This window comes from Lytechinus variegatus, chromosome 16 (genome assembly GCF_018143015.1).
Source record: "Lytechinus variegatus isolate NC3 chromosome 16, Lvar_3.0, whole genome shotgun sequence".
NCBI classification, from domain to species: domain Eukaryota; kingdom Metazoa; phylum Echinodermata; class Echinoidea; order Temnopleuroida; family Toxopneustidae; genus Lytechinus; species Lytechinus variegatus.
In genome coordinates, this window is record NC_054755.1 from 20,176,792 (window position 1) to 20,204,791 (window position 28,000).

At 37.4% G+C, this 28,000-nt stretch overlaps 1 protein-coding gene across 1 annotated transcript in view; it reads left to right on the forward strand.

The window, feature by feature from the left end:
- The first annotated feature begins 3,635 nt into the window (after nucleotides 1–3,635).
- Nucleotides 3,636–28,000, forward strand: part of LOC121429576 (multidrug resistance-associated protein 5-like) — a 33,326-nt gene continuing 8,961 nt past the window's right edge. The window contains exons 1-16 of the mRNA XM_041626671.1: nucleotides 3,636–3,842; nucleotides 11,198–11,281; nucleotides 12,977–13,237; nucleotides 15,394–15,552; nucleotides 17,089–17,236; nucleotides 17,704–17,937; nucleotides 18,603–18,779; nucleotides 19,669–19,816; nucleotides 20,547–20,701; nucleotides 21,723–21,830; nucleotides 23,809–24,039; nucleotides 24,412–24,693; nucleotides 24,945–25,214; nucleotides 25,532–25,735; nucleotides 26,930–27,239; nucleotides 27,814–27,998. Of these exons, the coding sequence (XP_041482605.1) occupies nucleotides 13,002–13,237; nucleotides 15,394–15,552; nucleotides 17,089–17,236; nucleotides 17,704–17,937; nucleotides 18,603–18,779; nucleotides 19,669–19,816; nucleotides 20,547–20,701; nucleotides 21,723–21,830; nucleotides 23,809–24,039; nucleotides 24,412–24,693; nucleotides 24,945–25,214; nucleotides 25,532–25,735; nucleotides 26,930–27,239; nucleotides 27,814–27,998 (2,847 nt within the window). The 5' untranslated portion in view covers nucleotides 3,636–3,842; nucleotides 11,198–11,281; nucleotides 12,977–13,001. The remainder of the gene's footprint in view (nucleotides 3,843–11,197; nucleotides 11,282–12,976; nucleotides 13,238–15,393; nucleotides 15,553–17,088; nucleotides 17,237–17,703; nucleotides 17,938–18,602; nucleotides 18,780–19,668; nucleotides 19,817–20,546; nucleotides 20,702–21,722; nucleotides 21,831–23,808; nucleotides 24,040–24,411; nucleotides 24,694–24,944; nucleotides 25,215–25,531; nucleotides 25,736–26,929; nucleotides 27,240–27,813; nucleotides 27,999–28,000) is intronic.

The window sequence follows — 28,000 nt, forward strand, 5'->3', positions numbered from 1 at the left end:
CTTTTATGTAAATTCCAGAAATTATTATCCAACAATTATGTTTTTTACAACTTTACCATAATACCCCAAAACAATGGACATACATGTATATGTATCATATAGGCAGTTTATACTGATATTCAAAGTACTTTTATGTAAATTCCAGAAATTATTATCCAATAATTATGTTTTTGATAACTTGTATAATACCAAGCACAATGGATGTATTTGTACATGTATGTAGCCTTGTACATTGTTTTGGTTTATTGAATGTCAATTGACTTTTTTCTCAATAGTATTTTGGAATGTTTTTTTTTAGTTTGGAAACTTCCAACCTACACATTATATACATTTATAGTAAAAGTTTATCTCAGAAGGTCATTGTGAAATCTTGAGGATATTTGAATTATTTATATGTTTTTTCAGTAGTATTTCAATATAATCTTTCTTTGATTTAAATCGAGTATGAAATGATGTGTCTGATGATATAATGAGAGCACATTTAAAAATCATTGCCAATTTTCTGAGAAAATTGATTTTTGTGGAATTCATATCTCATGAGGGAGCTGTTTGCACATGATATGACAAAACCAGACCTTAAAAAAGATCCATAACTCTCTTATTCCATGATCAGTTTTTGCCAAATCCTGACCAGTACATGATGTTTCTTTTGTTGTCTGTTATTATTAAAAACTTTTCTTCATGGCAGGGTAAACTTCCCCTTTAATAACGGTCCCACACGCTATCTTACATCTTCTGATTCTGTGAAAAGTTCCTACCTCACATTCTTATTCAATTAGCCAGAACATTTGACATTGAAAACATTCTTCCAAAAGTCGCCACTTTGTCTTCGTGTTCTTTCCATTTGATCTGATGATCGCATTCCTATTGGTCTAATACTAGTTTGTCTTCAGCCAGTTGGTCTACTACCAGTTGGTCTAATCCTAGTTTGTCTTCAGCCAGTTGGTATACTACCAGTTGGTCTAATCCTTGTTTGTCTTTAGCCAGTTGGTCTAATCCTAGTTTGTCTTCATCCAGTTGGTCTATTACCAGTTGGTCTAATCCTAGTTTGTCTTCAGCCAGTTGGTCTAATTGCTATTTAGCCCATCTACTACTATGTCTAATTTCCAATTTGGCTACACCAGGGGTGGATTCGGGATTTTCCAAAAGGTGGGGCACATTTTCCAGAGGGAAATTTGACAAGTAAAAATAAAAAATGGTCTTCACCAAAAATTTAAGGTCACCTCCTCCAGGTAAAAATTAACAAGCAAAAGAAAAAAAAGGTCCTTGTATATGAGCAACATTTTGTCATTGAAAAAACATGCTGTGACTTTGAAAGGGGGGGGCACACTTGTGTAAAAACGGCATATTTACATAATTTTTTCCATTATGGTTCTCAAGAAGGGGGGCACAGGCTGGATGGGGATCTGGGGTCGTCATTTTGTCCCCAGTAATCTGCTTGTGATGAAAATCCATCTCCTGCAAATTTTGAATGTTGCAATACCTTAGTAGTAAATTATATTTGTGCGCAAAGATTTTTAGTCAAGTTTTGTTGACGTGATTCATGCCCCCAAAACAGTAATCAGTGTTATGCAATGAAAAATATATTATACGAATGATATGAAAAAGAAAGGAAGAAAACAAACCAAATCAAAATACAGAATTTGATGTTTATAACACCAAAGTACACAAAATTTGCATTTTAGGAAATTGGAAAACTTGGGGCCGCTAAATTAGACCATCTGCCTGAGAATTAGACCTTCCGCAAGAAGACCAAGTGGATGGATTCTTCTCCGATGATGTATATGTGGTCAGTGTGTGAATGGGAGGATGCCGACGCCCATCTCCAACCTTTGTCTCCTCTTATCTCCACCCCTCAAACATTCATTAACCAAGCCCGATCTTGATCCTAACACCCCCCCCCCACACCACCACAAATGCAATGTTGAGCTGTCTTACTCAACAAATGCAATGATGACGGATCAGGACTGTACCATTCACAGGGCGGGGAGGAGATGGATTGCATTGAGGGAGGGAAGAGGAGAAAAGCATCTATGAAATAGGTACTTATAAATGACATAGCTACTTTACTTTTTGGAGTAAGAAAAACATTGTTTTTTAAATTCTGGTATGATCTTATTAACATTTGACAGTGTTCAAATGCATTTTGCTTGATAAAAGGGGTTTTAAAGCTCCATGTTTTTTGTATGTGTTTTAATGAATATTCAATCTTTTAAAATTGTTTTATCATTTTGAAAAGCTTTGTTGTGTTTGAAATGATTGGTGTTATTTACGTCAAGAGATGTAATTATGTCAATTTTTAAATATTCAATATGGCAAAATATTGTTTTTTCAATCATTCTTCATTTAATGATGAAGATAATCCCATTTGATGAATGATTGAATTTATTCATATTTTACAGTATTATTAGTTTATTCCCTCTTGATGTATGTTGTTGTTTTTCTTTTCATTTGAAATACTTGATACTTGAAATGATTTCAGAGACAAAGTTTAGTGACAAAATTTCTCCAAACACAACTTTTCCCTTTAATTTAGAATTTTGAGTGACAGATGAAAGTGTGGCATGGAAATTGTGTGGAACTAGGTATATTTTCTTAATAAACTTTTATAAGAAATAAGATTTGCTCTCTTGAACTCTTGATACTTAAAGTTAAAGCCTTTTTAATGTTTTGACAACTATTTCCCAAAGTTCGATCCTGTCTCTTCCTGACTAGATTACATGAATGTATATTCTCCAAAACAGTAATGATATGAAAGGTACTTATATAAAATCAAATGACTTTTTTTTTTGGGGGGGGAATACATTTGTAATTTTACATAGAAATTTATTCGGGTGCCCAGTCAAAATGGAAATAGGAAGGTGATATGTTTGTGTGTTCTCTTTGATATTTAAACCTTTCCCAAGCAAGCAAGGGGCTGAAATATTTTGCAATATTAATTTTGTCTATAGCTTTCTGATAGGCAATCACTGCATTTGTAGAATAAGTGCCCCATGTGCCCTTTTAAAAAGAGATTGAAACTTGAGGCCCCTTAATATACAAAAAGATCAAAATATAAAAATTTCAATTAATAATAAATGGATGACAAAAGATCCAACTCCTCTTGCTACCCATTTGATATCGGAAAGTTATATTATGATGCTTGAGTCTGATTCATATGATTGGAATTTTACCATAACTTAAGATGGGCTTTAACATAAATGCCAATTCACTTTATTCTTGATTATCAAATGGAAAGATCAATTATTATTCAAACCTATACAATGGCATCGACAAGAATAGCAAGAAAAAAAGGGACAACAAACAGCGTAAGATTGAAAAATTGAAATAATCAACCTTCAAAATTACAAGCCCTTAGAGGAAAAGAAGGAAGGAAGGGAGGAAGGAAGAACTTGAATAATGTGGCTATTACCAGAAATCTGTAGCAAATTGTGACAATCATAGTAAATGAATACTTACAGACAGATTATCAAAGATTCTTAAACTTTTAATCAAACATTGGAATCAAGGATTAATTTTCACCACCATACCCCTCCGTTTATATAGCACCCCTGCAGGTGGAATGGTATAGTCATATACCATGCATAGTATGTGCTATTAACTTCTGATACAGTTTTTTCTAGCAGGCCACAAAATACACCACCAAATCATTCAGGACTTCAGTCATATATTAACTCTCTTTGGAAGAGTATAGCTATCAATTCTTCCTCCCTCTTCAAGTTTCTCCATTTTTGGACTGTTTTTCCCAGGTTTTCTCCCAAGATGGAAGAGTTTGTGTGATCAGCTGACTTCGAACTGCCGTTTTATTTTACGAGCCATAAAACACAAGTGGATTTCAAGAGGTTAGTTGTCTAATTATTACTACCCAGTCAGTAATTGCCATTGATGTTCGTGTGTGAAGATGATTATGTTTTAACCATTATATTTTGCAATTTTTTCCTCTTTTTCATTTCTTTTGCTATTATTCATTTGGATGCCTGATTTTGAAGTTTATTTTCATAAAACAGTGTAATTCCATATAACCTGTGTAATATCGACTTTATAAATTTTTGTCTTGTTTTGAATCCAAAGTTTCAACATGCGAACAAATTATTTTCTTTGTAATTAAGCCACAGCCTTGGAATACAAAAGTTTATTTTAATATCAAAATGGATTAGAATTTTTTTTATTTTCAGAAGTATGACCTATTATTTCTCATGATGAATGCAGTCCTAAAAAAATATATATATGAATAATAACTTTGTTATTATCAATGCAGATAAAATTGAAAAGGTAATACACCTTCCTTCAAAATGAGTATTAAATTTAGAGGGATTCTTTTTCATTGTATGATGATTGTGTGTGTATGATTAAATTTTATTCGATAATTTCATAGTTTGGTATAAACTTTTAAATTTGGATCTCAGATTGTAAGATGTAGTTTATTAATTCTACGTTGATTCATCTTAACGTATGAAAGTATTTAACAAAATGGTATATCTACAGTAATGTAATATTCATAGAATATGTGAATGTATTGAGTGCAGCTTAGGAATTGTACATCTTTTTAGAATGACCTTTCTAACTGTTTTTACTATTCTACCATTATGAGTTTGCCTACACACATTTTCATCTTTCCCACCTTTTTGTACATGTATATGGTATTCTTCATTACTAGCTGTTAGTGTCTGAGCAAATAGCTTGATAATAATAGAAATTCTCACAAACTTTGATATTTTCTTAAAAAGCTGGCAAGCATTAGCAGAATCAAACAATTATGACATTTGTTGCAATCTTTGTCTTGGTCTATTTTCATACAGGAGTTATGTATTTTGTTATTGATAAATACATGGCCTTTTGTATTGAGGAGGATTGTATGCATGTATATTGCATTGAATTGAGAACTGTAATTTATTTATTTTTCATTTTGTGGGTGTTCTTGGGGCATAATCAATATTTGCCTCTTCATGAATGATAAATGTTTGTAAATTTGAGTAAACAAGATAATACTTTCATATCTGGAGAAGATAATTGTTTTCATATTCCATTTCATTCTTTTTTTTGGAGGGTGGAGGGGGAAGTTTATTTCTTCAGATTCAATTTTTTTTGGAGTTTCTGCTTTTATTGAAGAATCTATGTATTCTTTATTCAATAACATTGAAAAGCAATTTAATTATAATATAATGACAAGAAATTACCACATTATTTCAATGTGTGAGGTTATAGAACAATTAATGCAGGGGCAGACTGTCATGAATATGTTTGTTCGAGTTAAAAGCAACCATTTCATTAGGATCTTTCAAATCCTAAACCATTGAAGCAATATTAACTATGAATTAAATGTTAGCATAGATATAGTACATTTCATATACCTTCAAGGGTTGATAATCCCATACTATCCCAATCTCAAAAGTATTGATTTGTCAAATATAGACTTTAAATTATATTTCTTTGTACAAAATATATGTTGCTCATTTTTCCAATGCAAATTGTGATGATAAATTGATTACCGAATTGGAGGGATTCAATGCCGCCTAATTTAGATTCCCATAAATAAACCACTTTAGATTACATAGCATAAATAAAACCAGTGTTAAGAATCATGTAATAGGTAGGTTGCATAATATTCTTGTAAAGTAACTGTTTGCAACTTTATAACAAATATTTATCAAGATAGTTCTCCCTGAAATAAAATTTCTTACTGAGGTACTGTAATGACTACCGGCACGATTAGGATTAAGATACATGATTATTAGTCTAGATTGGGAGAGAGCTATGGGGGGGGGGGAGAGCAAGAGTGAGGAGGGAGGGGGGCACTCTATGTCACCGTATGAATGAAAGAAAAACCAGAAATAAATTTATCAATAGTGATAGGAAAGAGGGAGATATGAAACCAATAATAGACAGAGCTATAAATGACATTTTGGATATGATGTATTCATTGGGCTGTTTAAACCTCGTATCTCAAAATCACAAAGTTTTGAAGAAAGCTCAGAAAAAAGCTCCACCCTACCATGATTGCATAAGTGGCAACCTTCTTTTGCCTCGGATGAATTCTCCACAGTACTTTGGAGAATGTTCAGACAATGTGAGATTGCTGAAATATTTTTAAAATAGAGTTTCTTTCTTTGCTGCCCAATATATAGGCCTACATATATATTTTAATTTTGGGATACAAAGTTTAACAGCACATCCAATTTGAAAAAAAAAATCTACTGACACCTGTGAACAATTGAAAAATGAAAACAGATCAAACTATGCGTAGAGAGAGAGAGCGAGTGAGAGAGAGCGAGAGAGTAAGATAGCAAGAGAGAGAGCAAAGACAGACAGAGAGATCATTTAACACTCTTGTTAGGGTCACTCTGTACAGTGTTATGAGAGTCCCTTGGGTTAATCATAAAGGAAATCCTTCTGAGGAAATTGATTTTTTTACAACCATCATTCTCCAGTAACCCCAAGCTGAATCAGGATGTTAGGATTCATTCTGCCTTTATATTCATACAATTCTAGGAAGTTACACTATTAATTTTCATAATGCAGGTTGGGTTTCTTTTTTTAATATGCATATATGTACATGATGGCGGGGGGGGGGGGGGTTACAATAGGAATGTAAAGATGATTTCAATGGTTCGTGAAAAATGGAGGCATTGCATAGAATTTTTTCCTACATGTACAAATGGCTTTTAAACAATAACCATAATTTGATATAAATTGTGAAAAGATATAAATAGTAGTAGCAGTAGTATTAATATCAATAATAATAATAATAATGATGAAGATGGTGGTGATGATGATTATGGTGATGATAATGATGGTGATTATGATAATGATGATGATGGAGATGATGATGGTGATAATGATGATGAAGAAGATGATGATATTAATAATGATACTCATTATGATGATAGTAATAACAATAACAAAAACAAATTATGTGGTTATTTTAACCATTTCTTTATCAGAATGTACAATAAGATTCTTTTTCTTTTCCAGACTGAATATTCAATTGAGATTGGCAAACTTATTTGCTTCAGAGAAATGAATACTTACGAGCAACAAACATGTCCAAATCACTATGAATTTTAAGATTTAAAGCAAACTATTATCTTTCAAAGCTTTCAAACAGTAGAAAGAATGAACATGTGAATTATTGGTGATATACTCAAGTAATAAGAGGAAGGGTTACTTGCTCATTAAAAGTAAAGATTAATTGTTTGGTTTTAGAGTGTCTATCAATCAATCTATGAAGGCCTAGGATTGAAGCATTTATGGACAACGGTGAGGGCTATACAGTCCAACAACAGAGATATTAATAAAGATATCCATGGTTCACCATGAACTTGGGGGCGATATTAAAGAGGGAAGTTCACCCTGAAGAAAAGTTTGTTTTAAAAATAGCAGAAAAAATTATTTAAAAATATTACTGAAGGTTTGAGGAAAATCCACTAAAGATATGGACAGTTATTCAAATATAAAGTTTTGGATTTGGGGGTGATGTCATAAACAGCAGTTGTCCCATATGTTAATGTTATGTAAAATAAAATGCATAAATTTCAATTTTTTATTGGTTCCTGATTACCAATTTTTGTTTCTTTTTAGAAACGGGTATGAAATGATTTCTCTATTAATATACTGAAGGTACAGTAGCAGCCATTTTCAATTTTATGAGAAAATGACATTTTATTGATCTTTTTACCATACGTTATGGAGGAAAGCTGCTCTCATATGATGTCAGAAATCAAGTAAATAATTACTGGGATGCTCCGGGCTGAAGATGTTTATATCTGAATAAATAGAGTGAAATTCACAGAGCAAAATGCTGAAAATTTTCATCAATATCGGACAACAAATTAATGAAGTCATTGAATTTTAAAGATTTGCATTATTCTGGTGAAAAAGTTCTAGGCAGGTCTTCTTGAATGTTTATTAATTCTATATTCATATTTGGGGAGTACTTTTCGCAACCTATACTGCCTAGATGTACAACATCGGTTAAGCTTTACTAATATTGCAGCGATTGGTAATTTTTCGCGGCTTTTACAAATTTCAGGGGTACTTTTCTGTGCTTTTTTATTGGGGTGGGGGTGTCCTGTGTAATTTTTTTTCCTGATGGGGAATATCCTAAATGGAATATCCTCAATACTGATCACATTTTTTTTTCAAGTTGATATATTGTGAATTAACATTCATTGTTAAAATTTCAAATGTTCAAATAGTAGTACTACCTTCAGTAGTAATAATACTATTACATGCCATGTTAGAAGTACATGTAGAAGAAGTTATTGTAGTAGTTAACTTCTATTGGATAACTTTTTCAGTATTCAATGGCTAATTTGCTACAAGGTCCATTGTAATTTTTTTCTAATTGTGCAAAGACTTTTTTTCATTTTGAAAAATATTTTTCTGTCATATTCTGGTGTCTCTATTGATTTATTGATTCCTCATTTTTTTTATTATTTATATCACATTATCTAAACCCCATTTGTCCTCTTTGGAGCTGATTAAAACAGTTCATGATTAATAATGAATGGTTACAAGACTAAGCTCAATTGGTTCGAAGAAGAAGATAGCATTTAGTGTTTCTATTAACTGTATCTGATTGATCCGTTCACACGTTGCCTTGAGGTCCAAAGGGCACTCTGTATAGGGTTCATACCAAAACTTGATTGATGTTAACCGACCCTGGTCAGACCGAGCGCTTAGTTATATCGTGATTAGCATTTAACTCATTAAACACAGGATCTTTATTTGTGTATAGGATTTAAGCAATCGGTCTCGTTAAGGGAGCTCAATTTGAAGCATCAATTGTATCTTTTCTGTACTTGTGGCAGGGTGGTAGTTGGTCATTCGATTAGAGTTTGGAATTTAGAGCGGAGCAATTGTCGCCAGAGCAAATATCAGGGAACTTTAATAAGATCCATCCTGTAAAACTGTCTCCTATTACTACCTCACATCAGTATCATGAAATATTTTTCACTCGCTCACTGCAAAAATCTCTCAACAACTCAATTGGGACTCATTCGTTGAGTTGTTGAGAGACTTTTGCAGTGAGCGAGTGAAAAATATTTCATGATACTGATGTGAGTTAATAATGGGAGACAGTTAACAGGATGGTTGTTAGTGATGGTTCCATGATATTTGCTCTGGCGACAATTTCTCTGCTGTAAATTGTACACTCTAATCGAATGACCAACTTCAACCCTGGGTTAAATACTATACCCAACCCTGAACCTAACATAAAACCCTATTGTAATCCTAACGCTAACCCTACATCTTGTAAGCCCGGAGTAATAGTCACAGGAGCAATAGTCACAGGAGCAAATGTCGTGTCACCATTATGAATACCTTTCTATGAAGCATGCAGTGCTCATTTCTGCTTGATGATCCGATATCAATTGGCCGGCATGAAGGCTTTTTAAACATTAATCATTACAATTTGATTTGGTGTATTTTAGGAAATAATCACTTTTGAAAGAAAATATTTATTTCCTTCCAGTGATATTTATGTTTCGGTATCAATATGATATCCTGTGTCCACTAGGATAAGCTCAAGAAGTTCATCAGGTGAAGTAGCGAAGATGATCTTTTTATGGACGAAGAAGATAGAATGAGAGGAAGAGAGAGACAAAGACAGGGAGAGAAGGAGAGAGAGACAGGGAGAGGGGGTAAGAGGGTGGGAGAGGATGTAGACTGATGTGGAGGGGGGAGGGGGTGAGACTGTGGAGATGGGGAAGGGAGGGAGAAGGGATGAGGGAGGAGTGGCATATGGGTACGGAATGGGACAAGAGGGAGAGGTTAGAAAGAGAGAGATGAAGAGAGATAACTGGAAGAAAAGAAAGGGAAAAGAAAGGGAGAAGATGGAGGGGAGGGAGGGGGATCGGGAGAAGAAAGAGAGCGGAGAGAGGACTGGGGGAGGAGTAGCAGATGGAAAGGGAATGGGACAAGAGGAAGAGGTTAAAAAGAGAGAGATGAAGAGAGAGAATGGAAGAAAAGAAAGGGAGGGGGAGGAGGATTGGGAGAAGAAAGAGATAGAGAGGGGGAGAGAATGGAGAGGGCACTTGGGGAGGAGTAGCAGATGAAAAGGGAATGAGACCGAAGAGAGATGTTAGAAAGAGAGAAGAGAAAGATTTGGTTTTTGAGAAGAGGGTGTGGACTGGTGAGAGAGGGGAGGAAGAGCGGAGAGAGAGAGGAAGGGAGGAGGGGCAATTGAAGAAAGGATGGAGGGGTAGATAGAAAGAAAGAAAGAACAAAAGAAAGAAAGAAAGAAAGAAAGGAAGGAAGGAAGGAAGAAAGAAAGAAAGAAAGAGAGAGAGAAAGAAAGAAAGATCAGCAGAGAGAGAGAGATGGAATGAGGGATGGGAAGAAAGTGAGAGTAGAGAGAGAGGGTAAAATGGATAAAAGGAGGAATGAGAGTGTGAAGTACTTGCCATAAACTGGATGCTCCATTTGACGCTGACAATGATGAATGGTTTGTGGTACTTGGTTGTCTTGTAAAACTGTTTATTAGCAACATGCAGTGTTTCACTCTTAATAACATATGGGGCCTGTAACACAAAGCTTAGCAATGATTGTAGAACATTTTTCTACGATTGATTGCATTGCCTACAGTGTACAGTCAATCGTAAAAATCAAGCGTACGATTAATCGCTAATCTTTGTGTTACTGGAACATGGTCTCGACTATGATCTACAGTACCATTCATCTATTCCTTTGTTTAGATTGAATGAGCAATTCTGACTTTTATTTGATATAAATGATCTATATCAACATATATCTACCAAGTTTTCTGCCACCCTTTTCCTCTATCTCTCTCTTAATCTCCATTTATCTCTTCTTCTCTCTCTCTCTCACACACACACACACACACCCTCGCACACACACAAACCCTCTTACCCATACATGCACCCCACTCACCGACATACGTACTCTCTTTCTTTTTCTTCCTCTGCAATATATTAATTCACCATGCCCCATTCCCTCTCTCACACCATCTATTTGTTTATCACTTTTCTCTCGTTCTTATATCTCCTCTCCTTATATCATCTCTCCCACAATGTAAGTGCCCATCTTTTCTGCAACTCACAGTTATGGTAAATTCAATGCTGTCATGTGATGTTCACCACACAAGATTAATCACTAAATTAAAAAAAAATGATAATTACAACTTACTAGTACTGATCATGTGTTTCTTTTTGTTATCTTGTTTTTATTTTTGCAGGAACTTTACAGTGTTTGTTCTCCAAACATAGACATTTCTTACACTTGTATTTTGGACTGGATCTTGCTGTTAACTGCTGGAAAGGTAACTTGAATTGTTTTACATTGACCATATCATTCTCACTCTTTTATATCGCATAAAGTTATAAAAAGATCATAAAACAGCTTGTTCAAGAAATATATGTCATACAAGGATGATGTTTGAAGGTCAAGTCCACCTCAGAAAAATGTTGATTTGAATCAATAGAGAAAATCAGACAAACACAATGCTGAAGTTTTCATCAAAATCGGATGTAAAATAAGAAAGTTATGACATTTCAAATTTTCGCTTATTTTTAACAAAATAGTTCTGAACAAGCCAGTTTCATCCAATTGAGAGAGTTGATGATGTCACTCTCGCACTATTTTTTTTTTATTGTTTGACTAATACAATATTTCAATTTTTACGAATTTGACGATTAGGACCTCCTTGCCTGAAGCACAAAATGTTAAAATAATGGAATTCCACGTGTTCAGGGAGGAATGAAACTTCACTTCACATGACAATGATGAGAAAATCAAAATATTTCATATTTCAAACAATAAAAAACAAAAGAAATAGTGAGTGAATGACATCGTCGACTCTCTCATTTGGATGTAGCTGGCTCGTTCATATAACTGTTTTTGTGAAATGAAGCGAAATTTTGAAATGTCATAACTTTCTTATTTTACATCCGATTTTGATGAAATTTTCAGTGTTATGCTTGTTGAATTTTTATCTTTTTATTCAAATTAAGTTTTTGTTGGGGTGGACTTGTCCTTTAAATAAATCATGATCCTAGAGCATTGTGGGTCTATGCTGCACTCACATTTACCCTACGGTGTCCGCATGGTAAGTCGAAAGCTTGTACAAAAATGATAAAACAACTGTTTTTGACTCGCTGCAGTTTGCCCATCGTTGGCGAAATGTGACAGTGCCATGATACAACGTACTGTATCTAGTTCTTGGTGATATTTGTATTTCCAAATACTGTTACATCATTTCCCAGAATTAATTATTGTAAATTCGAGGAAAGATCTTTAAAAATTGTTTTATGAAACACTGCATTTACTTTTTCATACATGTAGATCACCTTGTTTCTGTATTATTTGAAATATGTAAAAGAAGTCAAAACATAGATGGATAATAATAACTTAACATTTTCAATGCTTGCTGGGATACTGTCAACAAGAACTGAAGTGGCTGCACTGGGTAAATTATTTTCTTCTTCTTCTTCATATCTTCCTCCTCCTCCTCTTCCTTATTTCTTCTTCTTCTTACATCCTTTGGCAAGGCATTTATCAACATTTGCCACTCTCCATTCATGGGGCCGTTTCATAAAGCTGTTCATAAGTTAAGAGCGACTTTAAGAACGACTGGTGAACCTTTCTTACGCGCTAAACCATCGCCAACGGTGTATTGCATTTACCAAAAGAAAGGATCACCAGTCGTTCTTAAAGTCACTCTTATCTTACGAACAGCTTTATGAAACACCCACCAGGTGTATTAAGTAAGCACTATATGAATGTAGTCTGCTGGGCAAACCCTTCACGCGAGTTAAGGGTCTGAATGTGTAGCCTACTCATAATGCCTTGTGTACTGAAAGCCCTGAATTGAAACAGCAAGTTTTGTATGTGCTAGTCTTTGTGTAGAGACACACTTGTTGATCAAAGTTCCAATCAGGGTCTGTGCCTGCAGACTAATATAATGTTGCATATTGTTATTATTATAAATGTATTTCTTATTTCCTTTGGTGTACAGGGCAGTTACTGACCTATTGCCAAGGATGCCCACCACAACGGTAGGCGCAACCAAGAACGGCAAGTCATCAGGGGTAGGTGGGTTCATCTCGTCGTTACCGGCCGACCTGATTGACAATGCCGCCCTCGCGGAGATCGAGACGGAGGAAGGGGTGGAGCTCGTCCCCGAGGTGACATACCGTGACTTGAAGAAGAAGAAGAAAGGCATCGCCAAATACAAGGATCCGCTGAAGGTCTTTATACCCATCAGGAAAAAACCCAAGTAAGTTATACACGCCTCGCTGAAACCTGTCTATCATGTCTATAGTGCTTCATAGTCTATGGAGCGTTGTGGCCCAGTGGATTAGTCTTTGGACTTTGAAACAGAGGGTCGTGGGTTGGAATCCCGGCCATGGCGTAATTTCCTTCGCCAAGAATTTTATCCACATTGTGCTGCACTCGACCCAGGTGAGGTAAATGGGTACCTGGCTGGAATTTATTCCTTGAAATGCCACCGCGCTGTAAAAGGCTGCGGGGCTAAAGCCAGGGTAATAATATTCAAGCGCACATGGACGTATTTGGCAGTGATATGCGCTATATAAGCATGTTGGTATTACTATTATTATTATTATTATCATAGTGACCATAAACATGTATACATGTACATATTGGGTATTATGACATTGGTTACAGATAGGCCTACGTGTGTATATGAAATTTTGTTTGCTACAGCTGGGGCCGTATTCTTGATTTGATTTTGATTTATCTATTATTTCTTCTACATGACAATATACATGTAGCATAAATATAACAAATGCGTTTTAATAAAAATCAGACATAAACATGTATATCATTGAACATAAAATCAGCTGCAGAAGATGGATTGTCATTGTAAGCAAAAATGCTTGAAAATATGACAAACAGAAACATATATTAATCATATAATCTTATTATGAGCATAATGGATGACTACAATTTATTAAAGTATCAATTATGTAAAAAGAAAGAGAATCAAACAGATTCTGGAAATAGTCTTAAGAGAAATATTTTTGTATCTTCATAGTTACATTGAGATCTGAATTCTGAAAATTTGTTTATCTTTTCCTGTAAATTGTTCTTGTATCTTTCACTGAGCCCGTATGATGTTAGAGCTATAATGATTCATAAAGTAAATAAAATGGCAGCCAATGGGTGAAATGTATTTTCTTTTTCACAAAAGGTTTATATATATATATATATATACGGATTCACGATAATACTGTACATGTACAGAACCGGTAAGATTGTAAGAAAATTAAATCTCAGCATTAGGCATGAGACATACTCTTTTGAGTCGATCAATACTGACTGTATCTCATGTTCATAGAGAAAAGTTTTGTTGTGGTGTCTCTGTCACATCAGTGTGTATACATGTAAGTTGATTTTTTTTCTGTTTTCTGTGATGGACTTGAATTCTTGATCAAACTCTTATTAAAATCTACACAAATCTTTTAATCAATTAAAATGCAATGTTTATTCCAACATAATCCTTGACTTGTTAAATTTGATTTCTGTTTTTATTATCTAATAAAGAGATAAACTCACAATGCATTTTACAGACACATTGTGTATACTCTAAACAAATAAATGCTCTTGGTATTGTTACCAACTGACTTTAAAATAGGTCATGAGGGTTAATACAAAGGCTCAGAAACTTTTGGGTGAACGAAAAGTTACGAGGTATCCTTAATAGGTTTTAATCAGCTCTCCTCTTTATCAATAAAGCAAACATGGCTTTATGCTGTAAGTAGCTAGAATAGTCAACAGGTAAAGAAACAACAAGAATTGTTTGTCTTATCGTGAAGTATTTGACCAAAGTTCATTAATTAGCGGCCCTGCCTTTTTCCGTAGTTCTGCTGACTTACCGTCGAGTGTTTTATGATGTAATTTGTTTGTGTGGCGTCTGGGGTTAATTTTTTGTGAAACAGTTTGAAGTGAGGAATGCGTGGTAGTATGATTTAATAGGGTGGAATCTCAATATGAACAAGTACAGTGTAGATGAATAATCATATTCATGCATTAGTAATTATGATGTCATAATGGTTCATGATAAGCTTGGTGAGGAAATTGAAAGTGAGGTATTTTCCTGACCTTTTTGCTGTTTGCTCCCCTTTGTGCACTTTGAGCATCTCTAACAAAATTGATATGGCGCCTTATTTATTATTATTAATGTTATTATTAATTGTTCCTGATGGTTATATGCTACAAATTTTCATATGCATGAAACTATATAAAAAAAGATCAAATGTACATGTATGTTGTAGTTGTTGAGGTAGTGGTTTTTAATCGAGTGTTATTGAAATTAGATAGGAATTGATTTTTTTTAATCCAGTACTTACATACATGTACATGTAAACAAATAATTCATTGATCCTTTTCCCCTTTCTTTTGCCCCTCCAGAGAAGAGAACTACTCCCCCCTTGACCATTATGGACTGTTCTCCTTCCTCACCGTCAACTGGTTGACGAAACTCTTTGTGAAAGCAGTCAAGAACAACCTTGAATTTGATGACCTCTACGACCAATCGGAACTTGATACTGGATACCTGAACGGATTGAGGTTAGGATCGATGAAATTGGAAGAAATTTTGAGATTATTTGATCATGTTGATCGTGGTGATGATAATAGTAATGTTGGTGATCTTGATCATAAGTATGACAAGAGTATGGATTGTTGTTTGGGCATGAAACAAAGCTGGTAGTATCGGGATGTGTTGATGATATTAAAAGGTACATGTAAATGTGATCTGAGAGTGATGATGGTGACGATAAATATGGATAATGATGATGATAGGGATGATGATGATGATACATGTAATTATGATATTAATGGTGATAATCAGATGATGATGATATGATGATGATGATGATGATGACAATGATGATGATGATGATGATGATGGCAGTGGTAATGATGATGAGGAGGATGAGGATGATGATGGTGGCGATGTTAATGGTGATTCGAGGATGATGAGGAGGATTATGGTGGGGATGTCTATGGTGGTGGTGATGGTGAGGAATGATGATGATGGTGTTGGTGATAGTGGTGGTGGTTATGATGACGATGGTGGTTCTGATGATGATGATGGTGCTGATGTTGATAATGAAGATGGTAATGATGATGATTACAATTTGATATGCGGGGGAGCATTTCATCAATCCTTTTGTCCGACAAGATGTCAGATCTGACAACTTTCCTCGATGTTGATTGGCCAGAAAGCAGTGTTACTATGGTAACTGTCGGATATAATCAGACTTGTCAAATAAAACGTCCAACAACTCCTTTCATGAAACGCTCCTCAGGTGATGATAATGATAATGATGACAGTGGTTGTGATTGGGATGGTGATGATGTTAACGTTGATGGTGAAAGTTTTGTTGATGATGTTGACAATAGGTGGTTTCAGACCGCCTCGAAGTTCGTCAGTTCCAGGTATTCTCTGATCGGGAAATTTACCCCGATCAGAAAATACCAGGTATTTTGGTAATGTGAAAGCAAACTACGCGTAATTTCCCCGAAAGAAAATACCCGCTAAATAGTAGGTACTTGGCGAAATTTCGAGAACTTTCGCTGGGATTTTTCCATGGTCGCGGGTATTTTGGCAATGTGAAAGCAAATTACGGGAACTTTTAGCCCAGCGTGTCGTTGGGCGGGGCAGTGTGGGTGGCTGCTGGGCTAGTGATTTTGAATCTCGCGCCTTGCCTGCTTATCAGACCATACTGCGCATGCTTGTAACTTCGGGAACTTATCCCGAAAGGATGTGTTTCGGGGCGGTGTAAATGCAGGAATAATTAACAGGTATTTTTTAGCCTTAAAAAGTTCTCGTAATTTAGCGGGGATTCTTGTGATAGAGGCGGTTTGAAACCACCTAATGATGAGTGTGATTATGATGATGATTATAATGATGATACCTGTGGGGGTTAAGGTAATGATGATGATGATGACAATAATGATGATGAAGTTTTTGTTGATTACAGAGATGATGGTATCATAATAGTGATGATGTGTGTAACATGAGCCATAATGTACCCCCAACTTCCTGCTCCAAATTAAGCATTATTTAATAATCCAACCTCCATCTCCTCACCATTCCAGATTTGAAAAGATGTGGGATGAAGAAGTTGCTAAGGTGGGCCAGGAGAAGGTCAGTATGGGTAAGATTGCCATGAAGTTTGTTCGGACTCGACTCGTCATCATCATCTCCGCTCTCCTTGGATATGCTGGTTGCCTCATTGTCATTTCCGTAAGTTGAAGACATCTCTGTTCTTTATAAATTGTGTATCTCAAAGTAAATTTTTCTTCCTCTCGTTTTCTCATACTTACTTTAAAGCCACTTTAAAGGATATTTATCACAATTTAAAAAAAAATTAAAATCCATAATTTATTGTTCAAAAAAAAGAAATTTGACGCAGAAATACTCTGGAAATTCATTTTTCCCAATTGACTGTGGGACCGGCCTCAACTGTGCAGTGCAAGATCGGCATTGCTCTATCCCTTGAATCGTTGAGCGCCAAACAGGGTAGCAGCAACTCCCATCTCTTCTTGTCTGACACGTCCGGGATTTGAACTCCCGACTTCCGGTTTTGAGGCGACGCTCTACCCACTGAGCCAACACATCGGTATTTGTTTCTTGTTTTCTTTTTCTCAGTCATTCTTACTTTTTATAAAATGTTTATCTAAAACGTTTCTTTGTTGCTCTCTTTTCCTCAGGCTTACCTTGTGCAAGAGCTGCTGGTGTTCACCGATGACGTAGAGGCGCCGATGTCCCGTGGCTATATCCTGGTCTGTTGTATCCTAGGCGTTAACATCATCCGTATCATCAGCGATGTGACGTTCTGGATGACCTCCATGAGAACGGCCACCAGGCTTAGGAGCGGTATCCTCTCCTTTGTCTTCAAGAAGATCGCCAGACTGAGGAACCTCCAGGATAGGAGCGTGGGAGAGGTAGGTCGATGGCTTTACGTTAACTTACGGGGCATTGCAAGAAATTTGTGATCAATTGCAAGTCTATTTTTGCTCCCTAAATCAATCATAAGTCTTGAAATTAATTGGGAATTTGCGATTGATTGCTGCTCTGCTTTATGAAACAAGGAGTGTAGTCTGATTTTGCTACAGTTGATCTCTCTAGGATCGATCTATCAGTTGTAAAATTGCAACAGAATATTTGCAATTGATTGAAAACATTTTCTCGCAACACCCCCTTAGTCTACAATCTTAATCTGTTATTGTGAATGTTACACTTATACAACAAGAGGGTCTTGTGGAACCTTTTGAGTTCATTAAATAACTCTACAAAGTCACAAAGTTTGGGATTACGAAATTGCTGATGGATAAGCTCTATCTTTATACTTCAAATAACAATGATTATAATAAGAACATTTATAGGGTGCTTTATACGGCTGTTCCAAGTCATATTGATGGACTTTCTAACTTAGGAAGAGCAACAAATCTATTATTTAATCTGTGTGATTCAATTTTGGAAGAAGATGTGTACTACTTTATTTTTCCTAAGTGGCAATGTTTACATTTCCTGTATGAAAAAATTATGACATTGATGCATTGCCTTAGTTGAGACTGATCAATCGCATCATCTCTCGTTCTCTTCGTAGATTGTGAACATCTGTGCCAACGACAGTCAGCGTCTGTTTGACGTCTGCGTCTATGGCAACTTCCTGTTTGTATCAATCGTCCTGATCATCGCTGTCCTGGTCGCCGCAAGTCTCATTATTGGATGGGCCGCTATCTGCGGTGTCCTCTTGACGTTCGTCTTCTTCTGGCCTCTTCAGGTAAATTTACATGGACGTGTTTTGATTTGGGCAGTAAAATGCAGTGAATGAAAATATGGGTGAAGTGGTGATTCTCATAATGAAAAAATATATAGATATGGTTATAAGATTATTAAGTCATATTTCATGTGCAATTGCTAACATTCATGAAAAAAAGGGAAACTGCATGTTAAGTTTCTCTTGAAGTAGCCAGCATAGTTGTGAAATGTCACCTCGGTTTTAACATTAGAAAGGTCTTATTTTAAAAAGGTCCAGTACCTTGGTGTGTGCTGTACTTGGTTTCAATCCTGTTGATATTTATGACGATTAAATCGTGATGAAAAAAAAATCTGAATGCTGCAGGCACTGTCAAGATATCATTTAATTTATCTGCTTTGAAGTCTAAGGCATGGATTCTGAAGTCAGGTTTAATTTAGACCATGGTCTCACTCTGTGCTTACTTTGTGGAGCGAGACACTCAAAAATTATCCATATATCGTATATTTCTTATATTTCTTATTTTGTTTCCCTTTGCTCTCATTATAAAGAAAATATTTCAGTTATCATTCTGAGACAGCTATAAAAGATTTGAGGCTCATACATGTAAAGTGTTAATAAATTAAACATGTACATTAGAGATTTTTGCCCCATTTGGCTCTCAATAATTAATCTACAACTTTAAACCAGGGTTTGATTTAAACCACAGTTCAGAATACAGGCCTAAATGTAAAAACTAAGGATGTGGTTTCTAGCCACTTTAATATTTCACTCTTTTGAAGCCCAATGATGATTTTCAGGTGCAGTTTTTCAGGGATATATTTTTACAACCTATCACAGGCACCAGTGACAAATGGAACCCTGAAACTCAGAAACTCAAATCAATGTTAATCAATGCCCTTGTATTTTGCAGATGATCTTTGGTAAGATCACATCCATCCTCCGAGACCGCTGTATCTCGGTGACCGACGAGCGCGTCCAGAAGATGAACGAAGTGCTCACCTATGTCAAGCTCATCAAGATGTACGCCTGGGAGGTGCCCTTCTCCAAAGCCATATCAGGTAACTTGCATCATCAACAGGTTGGGCAAATGTCCAGGGGATTCCTCTACTCCTTGAAAACCACTTAGAAATATTATCGCCACCCATCTTTTTTCCCCCAAAACATTGAAGAGTTAGATTTGGGATTCATGATTGGTGTATTGTGTCTACAATAAGGGATGATTTCTCCTTTTCCAACTTTTCTTTTTGCAACATATATGAAAGTGTCAAGTCACTGGTCATTCATTGCTGAGTTTGGTTATCCCACCGCTAACACCAAACCGTTAAAGTCGGAAGGACACCAGTCTAAATAACCCTACTGGTCAATTGTTGTGATGCCTGGTAGAAGTATTGTGGCTTATGCCATGGTAAATGCGCATGCCGATTTTCATCGCAATCGTGTGGTTGACGGCAGAGATCATAAGGGGACTGAATCATCCCCCACCCCCCAATCTTGCTAGGGTTAACTCAACAAATTGAAGTCTAATACTTGACTTTATACATGCAGAGCTTAATAGTTTGTGACATACTATGGGAGCCTGAGCCTTTGAATGGTATCTTTACAGATAAATGGCGCTACACATATGCTGGTTATCATGATCATCAGAGTTGGCGGGAAATAGGCAGTAAAATCTGCACACATGGTTAATTATGTTTTTTTTTTAATTTGATTTGTATAACTCTGTCCGAGGGAGGGCAGCAAAGCACAGTGGACTTAATTTCATCATGTCTAATTTTCTTTCCTTTTCAGCTATCAGGAACTTGGAGCGCTCCCTTCTCGAGAAAGCAGGATACATGCAGAGCTTCAGTTTGTCTGTGTCTCCCATCACCCCAAACATCGCCACCGTTCTCACCATTGTCATCTTCCTCTCTACTGCCTACGAGGAGCCTCTTACGTCAACAAAGGTGCCTTTACGCTTCCTTCAACTTCAGCTATTATTAATCCATGGTCCCGTTTTCCAAAGAGTTATAATCGATCCAATCAAATATGGAAAGCCAGCAACATCAACATCTAAAATGCAAATTTGTACATGTTTTCTAGATATGATGTATTTTCATACATTCATCATTCTCTGGAAGATTCGGTGTGATTCTTTTTGTTTTCAAAGGACATGGTGCAAATTTCCTGAAGAAAATATGATGGCATTGATGGATTACCTTATACTTGCGGTAGATTGGATCAATGGTAACTCTTTGTAAGACGGGGCCCATATTTCTGTTTTCTAAAATGCAGATTCTGTGTTCTTCGCTGAGGTACATGTACGAAATGTGACAGAGCAGTTGTATATATGAGTATATTTTTAGGAAAGCATAATTTTCCATGCAGAGTAGGATTAGCAGATACATACTAAACACTGTGAGCACTCAGATGTATTAGCCATAATTGAACGAAACCCCATACTTTAACTATACAGTGCATGTACAGTATGAAACTGTACACTTGGACATCCTCTTATTAGCACACACACACACAAACATCTGCCAGAATTATTCATATCTATGGATTTTTAAAAAGAAGAAGATACACACTAACACCAACATCCTCAAAAGTATTTGCTGTGAGGCAAATGATCAACCTTTTTGTACATCTGACCTCCATTGTCTAAAGTCTTACTTCACTTCATAAACTGACCAAATCATGGTCCTTTGAGAACATTACAGACTGTCAAAAGAACAAGAAATCAGAGACAGAAAATTTCATGAAGATATAACATATAGGTGGTCGGATGTACATAATTTATGGAATTGGCATGTGGTTTATCCTGGGAACTTGTGCATTGATGTTTGTCTTGGAAAGGTCTTGTGTAACCCAAAGATTTTGACTAATATGAAATGAAGAGACCGAACTCTCATTTGACAGGACAACTTGTAAATCTTATTGAATCTCTGTGTGAGTATTTGACCTCCTGTTTTCTTTCTGTTGTAGGCTTTCACCTTAGTTGCCATTTTGAATACTCTCAGAGCTGTGATTGGACCGACCCCGTGGGCCATCCGATCTCTGGCTGAGGCAAACATCGCCCTGGGCAGGTTAAAGGTATGAACACTTTTTTTATCAAAAAAATAGAGTTATCTGGTGGGAGGGGGGGAGGGGGGTCGCAGAGCTTAACTTAGAGTCACACTTAAATTTTAGTTGCATCCACTTACATAATGGACATGGTGGCTCAGTGGTAGAGCGCCCACCTCAGGCCTGCCAACTTCTCCGGGTTTTCCGGAGTTTCTCCGTTTTTCAGAATTTATAGCGGCCCAAAAGCGGAGAACTCCGTTTTCTTTGTATTTCAGATGATTTTCTTTTTTCTTTGGGAAATGACGCACTTTCCGTCTGCCTACGGCTCTCTTTCTCTCTCTCTCTCTGAGTCCTCTCAATGTTACATTTACGTACGTACGCACGTGTGTCGGATCGTACCATAGAGTTATATAAACCTAACTCTATGGATCGTACCTATACATACCGTGCGTAACGTTAATTAAACGCATGCACTACGCGCGGGTACGTGGAGTTCAGAGTTCAATGGATAAGAACGCGTGATGGGCCTGTGCCCCGTGTGTGCATATACGAAGCGCAACAAGCCACGGCCAGCGCGCTATTTATCCGACAGTGATCGTGTGTATTGACATTGGACAGTTCGCCCGCGATCGCGAGGATTCATAGCGAATGTAACTCTATGCATACGATGCAGCGCAGCGCTTGCGTGCCTCCGCTACTATACTACTGCCGTTCTGGAATACCGTGTGGGAAATGGATTGTTTTGCCAGCTGAGGGTTTAGAAACGGTAACATTTTAAACTAATATCTTTTCCTGATATTTTTATATGTGCTTTGTGCTTAGTGAGCTAAATGCTTTGGATTTTAAAAGTCTACCGTTTCAGTGCCGATTCTTGCAAACTTTTAGACCCCTGCTGTATTTTTTTTTAGTCTGTTAAAGGCACACAGTGACAGAGACACCCTCCTAATCCTATGCAAAACAATGAAAGCAGTTCTGCTAATTTTTCATAGCAACAGTGACTGTGAAAGAGTATTTTCCATCGTGGTAAAGAACAAAACTAAGCAGAGAGCAAGCCTGAGCACAAGAACATTAAGTTCTCTGATGGTACATAAATTGGCTATGGAGAGTAGAAAGAAACTATGCCATACTTGCTCAAGAGAGGTAATACATGGTGCCAAAAAAGCCACAATTTATGAAAGGCTCCAGAGAAAGGACAAGGCATAATAAGCTCAAGAAGGGCTCCAGAAGGCTTGTTTTTAAGGTGAAATTTCCTAAATGTCCTCCAGCTTCGAGGGGGCTCCGTCCCCTTGCACCCCCGCCGGGGCCTTGCCCCTGGACCCCACAAGGGGCCCTAAGGCGGGCCCCTTGACCCCCGCCGTTGGGAGTTCGGCTTTCCGCGCGATTCGTGGACTCCTTTTTTCCATTTTCAAATGTTGGCAGGTCTGCATAATGGATAAAGAGTTTGTATCACCTCATGAATAGGACATCATGGGTTCTATCCCCGGCTGAGTCATACATGTACTAAAGACATCCAAAATGGGAGCTTATGTCTTCTTGTTTAATGGACATTTGATGTATAAATAATAATTGGCATTTATGTATATATATATATATAATATCAATCTACGACTGTGCAGAGCGCTTCACAATTATTATTACCTGGTCAATGGATTCATAGCATTTCAAGCAGCCTGTTAGGCGCAAACTTGCTAAACCAACCACAATGACAGTTGTTTCCTACCGGTACCCAATTAGCACCTGGGTGAGAATGGCAAAGCGTGGATTGACGCCTTGCCAAAGGGCGCTAGACCCTCTGATTACAAGGCGAGAGTCAGAACCGCTACACCCTGGCTATTACACTATTAGAATTGAGAAGGGTAATAATAACATTGTTATGCAGGGCCCCTGCTGGGAGAACAGTTCATAAGAGCTGAAGTAGCTACCCTGGATAAATGAAGGTAATTATTATCATCATTGTTGTAAGTATAATCATTATTTTGGATTAATAATAATCATTATTTTCTTCTAGAGTGTATTTGTGATGGACGAGCAGAACCCACTGGACGTCCTCCCACGGAACGACAAGTACGCCGTCATCATCCGAAACGGAGTGTTTGCGTGGGATAGGCTGGAAAGCGGAGAACAGGAGGAGGAGGACGAGGAGGAGATCAAATTGAAAAGTCGGGCCATCGAGAATGGCAGCGCCAACAACAACGATAGAAAGGTTGCGTACGTCCACACCCGAGAGGTCAATCTGCAGGTCAGTTTTGGGCCCAGTAACATTAAGTTTTGTCTGGATGCAATGGGGTCATTGCACTTTGTTAGCAGCTGTTTCTGTTTCTGTTTATGGTACATGTAACTCCTGTGGGAACTCGGCAGGACAGCATTTTTCTGGTAAACGCCAAGCTGATATATTAGCAATTACCTAGGAAACATTTTACGTCTAGGTTATTCAGTCATAGTGGCTGACCTTGTAGACGAAAGATGGGCCTTTTTTTCAAAGTGGAGAGAATGGCAGAGTGGGGATTCAAACTCACAACCTTGCGATTATGTTTATTTACATATGTATATCACCAAACTGCCAAGTTTATTCTTTATTGTATTCAATTTTTGCTTGGATTATCACAACTAGGTTGATTTGGATGAAGACACAGAAGAAGCTCCCTCCAAGAAGTCGGCTATCACCATTATCGAGCCAGAGAAACCAAACGGAGCCATCGGCAAGAAGAGCGATGACGCACAACCAGCCAGGCGATTCAGCATGGCAATGAAACCGGTCACCCTGGCCGAGGCAGGGCTTGATACGATCGCCGTCGACAAACTCATTCAGAAGAGTAAGATCCACCCAAGACCTCACGTTCCGGACGACAAAGTCTCAAAGGTTCTCTTTGGCATCAACTTTGCACTAGAAAAGGTGAGAACATATTGATAATGCGACATTTGCCCCTGCGACAATCGCTCCTCTGATAATTTCTCAGACAATATATTTATATCTCAGAAGTTATATTCATTTCTACTATGTACATGTATGCCCTTCATGTGAATATTTTTTTTTAGTTTCAACGCATAATTCTCTAAATACATTGTATTATTATATTGTCCTGTAACATAATCTTGTTGCTGAGGACCTCATCAATGTTTTTCACCTATCTGTTTGTATTGTAGGGCAAGCTAACAGGTGTCTGTGGTTCCGTTGGGGCCGGCAAGACCTCTCTCATCTCGGCTATCCTTGGTCAGATGCACAATATGGAGGGTGACAACTGCGTCAACGGAAACTTCGCCTACGCGGCCCAAGAGGCTTGGATCTTCAACGCAACGGTCAAGAATAACATTCTCTTTGGACTTCCATTCGACGAGGAAAAGTATGATATGGTTCTCCATGCTTGCTCTCTAAAACCCGATCTGGCTATTCTACCAATGGGAGACCAAACAGAGGTCAGTTATTCTTGGTTTTAGTTGATATGCAAAGATTTTACATTTATCTTATAGAGTATGTGTAAACACTGTGCAATATAAAGGTTTATGATTGTATTAATCTATTGATTTTATAAATAAATGTCTAGAATGTCTAGCATAATACGTAATTATGATAATAGTATTAATGATGATAAGAATTGTAATAACAATAATGATAATAATAATACTGAAAATAAATATGCATGTATTGTCATTGACCTACAAAATAACTGGAGAACTGGTATTGAATATTCAACCCTTGCTCTCATTTTCATCTGATTTATTTCTCGACGCAGATTGGAGAGCGTGGCATCAACATGAGCGGAGGTCAGAAGCAGCGTATCAGTCTGGCGAGGGCGCTGTATTCCGACCGTGATATCTATCTCCTTGACGACCCTCTCAGTGCCGTGGATGCCCATGTGGGTCTTCACATCTTCACACATTGTATCAGCACGGCTCTCAAGGGAAAGACGGTTCTCTTTGTTACCCATCAGCTTCAGGTAATCAGGGTTAAGCTTCGAAGGAAAGGGTCATCTTGATGGCCTGGGACCCTTGTCATAATACTTGTTATAATAAGAAATTTGCAATAACAGTTAAAAAGCTATTGAAATCCTGCAATCTGATTGGCTGATGGAAAATTTGTTAATGGGAATTTAACCCTATCTAGGCCAGGCGGGGGGGGCCTCCGAGGCCCCCCCCTCAACGAATCGCGCAATATTTTCGCAGCGCGAAATTTTTTTACCACGCCGCTCCCTGACTTTTTACTTTCAAGTCTTGCGCAACTTTTGAGACCAATTTTGCGTCACCCGGGTACGTGGTTCCGAAATTACGCAAGATTATATAAGTGCATGTCAGACCAAAAATTGCTCAAAAACATGATTTCGTGTACAAAGTCAATGCAAATTGTGTTTTCAACCAAAATTCATAATTGCATGATTATTTTTACTTTTACTGGTCTAAATGTATTTATTTTATGCTTTTTATGATCACAGAAGAGTCCCCAACGAATTTCATTGAAAAAACAATGAAAAACAAAAGGTCAAAAACAGAAAAATACATAAGAAATTGCAAAAAATAATATAATACATAAGAAAAAGATTTGATATTGCAATTTTTTTCACGCACACTTGCTAAGAACACCACAAAGAGTTTCTATACCAAAAATTAGTACATTTAGAGCTTTATTTAGGGAGTTAGAGGAAAAAGTATGATTTCGCATACTAATTACGCATAAATTAGCATAATCACTTAATAGCAATTCGCATGAAATAAATCACTATACAATCTTGTAGATCATGTCCCAGGCAACCCGCGTGCCAATTTTCAGCGCAATCAAGCGGTCGACGGCCGAGATCTTAAGGGGGCCTGGGAGGCCCCTCCCCCTGGTCATATGAACTCCCAAAATACCCCGGCCTACATAGGGTTAAAATTTTTCATTATAACAAGTTATGGTTTACTTGCGCTTAGAAATGTTCTGGTGTATTCTCACACAATTTATATTAAATCATATAAGTAAGTTAGTTAAGTATTAAAGTTAAGTTAGGTAGTTAAAGTAGTTAGGTTGTATATTGTAAATCACTTAAGAGAAATTGTTAGTTTGGGGCTTTATACATGTGAATATTGTAATTACTGGAAGTATTATCATTATTATTTCTTATTCATCTCTATTGTTTCGTTCTTTCTTTTATCGACAGTACTTGAAGGACTGTGACTTAGTGATGACGATGATGGACGGAAGAATCGTTGAACGCGGTCACCACGACGAGCTGATGGCCGTGGACGGCGTGTACGCAAACCTGATCCACACCTTCCATTCCAAGCAGGAAGCAGAGGACCTTGAGGACGTCGCCAACCCTGAAGCCGATGAGGACATGCCAGAGCAGGAGGAATCCATGGTGGAGCGACGAGAGAGGGCGCAATCCCAGCTCAGCTCAAGATCTAGGGCGTCCAGCTTCGTCTCGGATGTGCCGCCGGAACCGGAAGCCGCTGTACCCGTCACTGATGGTGAGTTTTGTCGAAGATTCCGATGGTGATATCCAGTGGCCCAACCGTGACCCAGAGGAGACAAAGCATTGGAGGGGCACAGCATCGTTCACAAACAAAGCAGTGCCTCTCCAATCATTGTTTCCTCCGGGTCACGGTCCGCCACTGGTGATATCTTATCTGTGCCTTTATATGAGGTGGTTTTTATTTCCATGTCCGTGACAATAGACCACACTGCTACAGGAAATTGATCCATATTGTGCTGCACTCAACCTAGGTGAGGTAAATGGGTACCCGCCAGGATTAATTCCTTGAAATGCAGTGCGCATAACATCTGCTCTGCTAAAGCCAGGGTAATTATGCTGTATTACTGTATAACGGTATACAGACTTCTGATAAAGGAATTGTTAGTCTCTATATATTGAGCAAGTAAATCCATGATGACATACTATTCAAATGGGAGGGGGGGATGAACAATAGATATACCCCCTCCCTGAACGGTAGGGTTTCCGCTCGGATTAACGGCATTGCATTCATTGTACATGTATGTACCTCCAATGGCTTATTCTACGTACCGAATGCTATATCTTTGTAGGTAAACTGATGTCCTCGGAGGAGAAGAGCACTGCGTCTGTTGGCTGGGGCACCTATGCTACGTACATCAAGTCCATGGGCGGCTATCACATGGGCTTACTCGTCCTCTTCTGCTTCATCCTAATGTTTGGCTCGATCACACTCAATAACATGTACCTGTCTTTCTGGCTCAATCAAGGAAATGGAGT